The following is a 7,505-nucleotide window of genomic DNA, read 5'->3' on the forward strand; positions in this document are numbered from 1 at the left end:
CATTTTGAAAGTTACACAGAAGTATGCATAAAGTTAAAACTATATTTCAATGTTCATTAAACATGACGTGTATTCTATACAGGATGAAGCATTTTCTAAACGCATGGCCAAGGTGGGACAAACAGGCATGTGTTACTTGTCGATCTTAATTCGATATGACGGATAGTTAGAACTAATACACATCTATCGGATGGCGTCTCTGCTCTCGTGCATCGTATCCTAGATTTTGAGTGCTGAGTATCTCTTTGTTTATCGGGTGGGCTGTGTAAGTAATCACCTGTTACAGACGTTGTGAGGTGACGTCACACAATCACCTGTTACAGACGTTGTGAGATGACGTCACACAATCACCTGTTACAGACGTTGTGAGGTGACGTCACACGAACTGGTCCTCCTTGTCATCGTTACTAAGCAACAAATATTCTCGTTCAATTTCCCCATTATTCACTATCAAAGGTTTTCTCCATTTTTGGAACAATCGGAGACATGTCAGCCTCGATTTAGGAATGTAAATGAAATATAGCACAACATACAATATGGCGGCGATCAGAAAATCGACAATCAAATGGCAACCAAAGGCAACGGGAATGAAGTGGGCGTTCCGCTCGTCAGCGAGGTCCCACTCAGGATTCATTTCACCTCCTATAGAAAAAATAGTATTGTTTTAAGATTGTACAAAAGGTATATGAGAGGACAATGCTTCAATACAAATTCAGAATTACACACATTATAAAAATAAGTCGGAAACTGACTGCAGCAAACAGCTGTTCCAACCTATTGTTTGAAGCTTCCTTAACACATTGATTATTAAAACTTAGAATAATTCCAAATGTGAGGAAGTGTTTCCACATGTACTTACCTAAAACTCAACGATTTTGAGGTAAATGATATCTAGTATACATAGTTTGTATATATCATGTTTCCAGACAAATATATATATATATACATAAACTATAAAGTCACACGTCGACACGGGGTTTAGGAATCTACTTATGATTATATTTTAAAAAAAATCATATGTATAATATGTATATGTATGATGAATCATACAAGCATCGACATGTAGATATCCGATATAGATTGACTGATAAAACTTCGTGTTGTATATTTTATTTATTAGAAAGAGATGTTTAGTATAAAAAATAAGGCAATCTCTGTAAAGTCACGTGATTAATAGCAACACTAATCACTTTGTGTACCGAATAAGATACAATTAAAGATGTTATTTATTACCAATGTGTTTTCACCAGATGATTTTGCTTAACAACTAAGATGTTTCTAGATCAATGATTGTAGTTTAAATAATGTAGACATTTTAACCGATTGATTTTGATTTATTTGGATTATAGAATATAAAAGATATATGAATATTTACCAGGAAATCTGTCGTGCACGAACAGAACCCATCCCTCCTGTATAAACCACGTTCCCAGGAATAATGACGAGTAGGCCCTAACAATGGGAGCGAGGACACCCTTGTAACCATGGTAATGTTCGTATAGAAAACTCCCCATCAGCAGATAGATGACGTAGTTTGGCATCGTGTGAAGCAAAACGTCGACCAGCTTCCTGTTACCGACCTCCACGTGGTAGTACATGGACAATGCTGTCCTGTAAACATCATGCAATACAGAAGTAAAGTATCAACATACATCAGTTAACGAATTGACTGGAATATCACGACAACAACAACAACAACAAATAAACAACAAAAAATAAACAACAACCTTGGTAATAACTAAAGGTCAAAAATCATCACAGCATCAACATGTGTAAAGTAACATTTAAATACAAAATAAAAGATAAATAAAAATCCGCTCACTTTTTTTGAGTTGTACACCTACAACCAAGAAAAATACAATGTATGTCCAGCATCAGAAAAGTAAGATGTTCCTCGAGGTCTCGCCAGAGACAGTTAATAAAGTAGGGAAGGGAAGTTAGAGCAACAATAGCTATATAGCTGAAAATGTGTCCTCAACCTGGACATATATTAGTCTGTTATGTCAGAGGGCAATACACCACAACGTTAACACATCAGGACAGAACTTATAATGTTGCTAACACATCTGGACAGAACTTATAACATTGCCAACACATCAGGACAGGACTTATAATATTGCCAACACATCTGGACAGAACTTATAATATTGCCAACACATCAGGACAGAACTTATAATATTGCCAACACATCTGGACAGAACTTATAATATTGCCAACACATCAGGACAGAACTTATATTGCCAACACATCTGGACAGAACTTATAATGTTGCTAACACATCTGGACAGAACTTATGATATTGCCAACACATCTGGACAGAACTTATAATATTGCCAACACATCTGGACAGAACTTATAATATTGCCAACACATCTGGACAGAACTTATAATATTGCCAACACATCAGGACAGAACTTATAATGTTGCTATTTATAAACATCAGATCAAACAGAAAACTTTGTGTAATAGAAAATACCAAAATGTCATAATCTCAAGTACTATAAAACTAGGGCACATTCTGAACCAAAGAAAAAATTACATAGAGGCTATAGCTGCTGAGAAAGTAATAGGATGTGTTCAGGGAGAGTAAGCGTCTTCTGCTTCATCGACGACACCCGGCAAGTAATGTCACGTTCACAAATGAAAACAAGGTATACTACACCGGAAGCAACAGTCAAATTAACAAGCATCAAGGCTTATCCATGATATTATTTGTACAGTATAATAAGATTGTTCAAAGGACGCACAGGTGAATAGCATACAAGCTTAGTGTTAGATACAGTAGAACCGAACAATGAATTAAACTGAATCATACCGCTGTTTCATCCTCTTATGACTCATCAGTGATGCTAAGCGCCTAAATTTGGAAGATTATGAGGCAACTTAGGAAATTCCAAAGTCACTGAATGAAAAGACAAGATCTAGATAAGGCGGTGCACTTACCATCCAAATGCGAATGCTCCTGTCCCCGCAGCCGACCCACGTGGTATAGGGGCGTTGACCCATTCCATGAGGTCAACAAGTGCATGAATGAAAAAGAGGCCGAACATGGTGAGATGTTGGAGATAAATGATGTTCCGGAAGTTACCATCAGCACTGATAAAATGTAGTCCACTCGTTCCGAATTCGAATAGGATTACTGCAAACATTAACACCCGTTATCATCATCTTAATCAGTTCTTTCCCAAAGTAATCATTGTATGACGATGTGCTGTATGTTTCTATATAAAGACCCCTTCATTATTAAGATTAATTCACTATTACAATCACATCACCATTAAGACCACTTCACTATTAAGACCACTTCACTGTTAAGATCATTTCACTATTAAGACCACTTCACTGTTAAGATCATTTCACTATTAAGACCACTTTAATATCAAGATCAATTCCATATCAAGATCATTTCAATATAAAGTTTTTTGAAAAACCAATTACCAGTTTTGAAGTTAATTTCACTTCAGTTATGAGTCTACTGACCTGTCAAAAACGATAAAAACAAAAACAAAAACAAAAAAGAAAAAATGGACACAAAACAAGCACAATTTTTTAAGTCCATCTAATACAAGTACCAGTTGTCTGACCAGTAACTTAGATAAAATTACTGTTTGATGTTATAGAAATAACATATTTAACTACTGTGTAATAACAGACAGGATTTCTCTGCTGAGTCATAATTACCATTCAGACCAGCTCGCTATTTTTACTCAACACTTGTATGGCTGTAGGATACAGACGAGATTAAAAGATTCTACTTTATACTTACCTCCACCTATAAACAATAACTTCATGATGATTTCTATCGGAATTCTTGGTTTACAGGGCAAGCCATAGCTGATTCTGGATCTGAATATTGTGGTGTCACATCCGCTCTGTAAACGGATTCACAACAGGTTCAAGTCATTGTCATTCAATGCACCATGCAAGGGTTCGTATGCAAATGATTTTTTTGTTTTTGTTTTTGTTTTGTTTTTTTTTTTTTTTTTTGGTTTTTCAAAGGATGCCATCAAAGTTTGATTGGTAAGGAAATTAACTTTATAGTTTGTTTCTTCTTAAATTTTGGTATAAGCATTTATTACGACACCAAGGTTACAGTTTAATTATTATTTATGACAGCTGTATAATGTCTGGATGAGACTTGTCACTGTGTATATAACAATCTGTACTTATCATTGGTTTCTATAAGTATGACCGCCATGTAAGTTCTGATGAGACTTGTCACTGTGTATATAACAATTTGTACTTATCATTGGTTTCTATAAGTATGACCGCCATGTAAGTTCTGATGAGACTTGTCACTGTGTATATAACAATCTGTACTTATCATTGGTTTCTATAAGTATGACCGCCATGTAAGTTCTGATGAGACTTGTCACTGTGTATATAACAATCTGTACTTATCATTGGTTTCTATAAGTATGACCGCCATGTAAGTTCTGATGAGACTTGTCACTGTGTATATAACAATTTGTACTTATCATTGGTTTCTATAAGTATGACCGCCATGTAAGTTCTGATGAGACTTGTCACTGTGTATATAACAATCTGTACTTATCATTGGTTTCTATAAGTATGACCGCCATGTAAGTTCTGATGAGACTTGTCACTGTGTATATAACAATTTGTACTTATCATTGGTTTCTATAAGTATGACCGCCATGTAAGGTCTGGATGAGACTTGTCACAGTGTATATAACAATTTGTACTTATCATTGGTTTCTATAAGTATGACCGCCATGTAAGTTCTGATGAGACTTGTCACTGTGTATATAACAATCTGTACTTATCATTGGTTTCTATAAGTATGACCGCTATGTAAGGTCTGGATGAGACTTGTCACTGTGTATATAACAATCTGTACTTATCATTGGTTTCTATAAGTATGACAGCTGTATAATGTCTGGATGAGACTTGTCACTGTGTATATAACAATCTGTACTTATCATTGGTTTCTATAAGTATGACCGCCATGTAAGTTCTGATGAGACTTGTCACTGTGTATATAACAATCTGTACTTATCATTGGTTTCTATAAGTATGACCGCCATGTAAGTTCTGATGAGACTTGTCACTGTGTATATAACAATCTGTACTTATCATTGGTTTCTATGTAATACCGCCATATAACAATCTGTACTTATCATTGGTTTCTATAAGTATGACCGCCATGTAAGTTCTGATGAGACTTGTCACTGTGTATATAACAATCTGTACTTATCATTGGTTTCTATAAGTATGACCGCCATGTAAGTTCTGATGAGACTTGTCACTGTGTATATAACAATCTGTACTTATCATTGGTTTCTATAAGTATGACCGCCATGTAAGTTCTGATGAGACTTGTCACTGTGTATATAACAATCTGTACTTATCATTGGTTTCTATAAGTATGACCGCCATGTAAGTTCTGATGAGACTTGTCACTGTGTATATAACAATCTGTACTTATCATTGGTTTCTATAAGTATGACCGCCATGTAAGGTCTGGATGAGACTTGTCACTGTGTATATAACAATCTGTACTTATCATTGGTTTCTATAAGTATGACCGCCATGTAAGTTCTGATGAGACTTGTCACTGTGTATATAACAATCTGTACTTATCATTGGTTTCTATAAGTATGACCGCCATGTAAGTTCTGATGAGACTTGTCACTGTGTATATAACAATTTGTACTTATCATTGGTTTCTACAAGTATGACCGCTGTATAATGTCTGGATGAGATTTGTCACTGTGTATATAACAATTAGTACTTATTGGTTTCTATAAGTATGACAGCTGTATAATGTCTGGATGAGATTTGTCACTGTGTATATAACAATCTGTACTTATCATTGGTTTCTATAAGTATGACCGCCATGTAAGTTCTGATGAGACTTGTCACTGTGTATATAACAATCTGTACTTATCATTGGTTTCTATAAGTATGACCGCCATGTAAGTTCTGATGAGACTTGTCACTGTGTATATAACAATCTGTACTTATCATTGGTTTCTATAAGTATGACAGCTGTATAATCCCAGGACTTGTCACTGTGTATATAACAATCTGTACTTATCATTGGTTTCTATAAGTATGACCGCCATGTAAGTATAATGTCTGGATGAGACTTGTCACTGTGTATATAACAATCTGTACTTATCATTGGTTTCTATAAGTATGACAGCTGTATAATGTCTGGATGAGACTTGTCACTGTGTATATAACAATCTGTACTTATCATTGGTTTCTATAAGTATGACAGCTGTATAATGTCTGGATGAGACTTGTCACTGTGTATATAACAATTTGTACTTATCATTGGTTTCTACAAGTATGACAGCTGTATAATGTCTGGATGAGATTTGTCACTGTGTATATAACAATCTGTACTTATCATTGGTTTCTACAAGTATGACCGCTGTATAATGTCTGGATGAGATTTGTCACTGTGTATATAACAATCTGTACTTATCATTGGTTTCTATAAGTATGACCGCCATGTAAGTTCTGATGAGACTTGTCACTGTGTATATAACAATCTGTACTTATCATTGGTTTCTTGTATGACCGCCATGTAAGTTCTGATGAGACTTGTCACTGTGTATATAACAATCTGTACTTATCATTGGTTTCTATAAGTATGACAGCTGTATAATGTCTGGATGAGACTTGTCACTGTGTATATAACAATCTGTACTTATCATTGGTTTCTATAAGTATGACCGCTATGTAAGGTCTGGATGAGACTTGTCACTGTGTATATGACATTTGTTACTTATCAGCTGCACCTTTGTAAAAATAAATAAATAAATTTTACCATGAAATAATCTTTAAAAATATTATACAGCCACCACAGTCCCAGGGCCATAAAGAATATCCCCATGTCAGCGTGTCCCCAGAAGGCACCCATCCTGTCCTAGGTCGTTCCCTTGTAAGGTTTGGTATTAACTACCTGTAAAAAAACACATGCCTTAACTTGTAATGGAGACCTGGAACACTATTTATGTTTACAGAAATATTAAGAATATCTTAAGTAACATAACACATGTAAATGACCATCTCTCTCGTGTTCATACTGTAATATTGGGAAAATGACACTTACAGATTACTATTCCTCTCGGCTTGTAACCGTGGATCATAGTGAAATACGCTCTTCGGTATGTAACATTTGTTGAGATATAATCTCACTCGGCATCTAGTATCACTGAGGGTCCTAAAGGGACCATACATTTGTACTATATTAGAATCTCACTCGAACCCTAGTATCATTGGGGTGTACTAAAGGGACCACACATTTGTATTATATTAAAATCTCACTGGGCCCCTAGTATCACTGAGGGTCCTAAAGGGACCACACATTTGTATTATATTAGAATCTCACTCGGCCCCTAGTATCACTGAGGGTCCTAAAGGGACCATGCATCTGTATCATATTGGAATCTCACTGGGCCCCTAGTATCACTGGTGAGTCCTAAAGGGACCATACATCTGTATCATATTGGAATCTCACTGGGCCCCTA

At 35.6% G+C, this 7,505-nt stretch overlaps 1 protein-coding gene across 1 annotated transcript; it reads right to left on the reverse strand.

Moving 5' to 3' along the window:
• Nucleotides 1-376: 376 nt before the first annotated feature.
• LOC132546332 (transmembrane protein 45B-like) lies at nt 377-6,895 on the reverse strand. The gene is made up of 5 exons (XM_060210045.1): nt 6,803-6,895; nt 3,767-3,872; nt 2,944-3,139; nt 1,376-1,611; nt 377-642 (listed from the first exon to the last, which is right to left on the reverse strand). The coding sequence occupies exons 1-5, from the start codon at nt 6,893-6,895 to the stop codon at nt 377-379; spliced, it is 897 nt and encodes a 298-aa protein (XP_060066028.1).
• Between the last annotated feature and the right edge of the window lie 610 nt (nt 6,896-7,505).

Source organism: Ylistrum balloti, unplaced genomic scaffold (assembly GCF_031769215.1).
Source record: "Ylistrum balloti isolate Yb309-2 unplaced genomic scaffold, AGI_CSIRO_Ybal_v1 Utg369884, whole genome shotgun sequence".
NCBI classification, from domain to species: Eukaryota; Metazoa; Mollusca; class Bivalvia; order Pectinida; family Pectinidae; genus Ylistrum; species Ylistrum balloti.

Excerpts from the sequence above, each read along its gene's own strand:
- LOC132546332 (XM_060210045.1), bottom strand. The coding sequence starts at position 6,895 with ATGGGTGCCTTCTGGGGACACGCTGACATGGGGATATTCTTTATGGCC. Across the intron at positions 3,873-6,802 it reads TTTTTAAAGATTATTTCATG|AGCGGATGTGACACCACAAT; the intron begins GTAAAATTTATT and ends ATCCGTTTACAG. Across the intron at positions 1,612-2,943 it reads GGAGCATTCGCATTTGGATG|GACAGCATTGTCCATGTACT; the intron begins GTAAGTGCACCG and ends TGATGTTTACAG.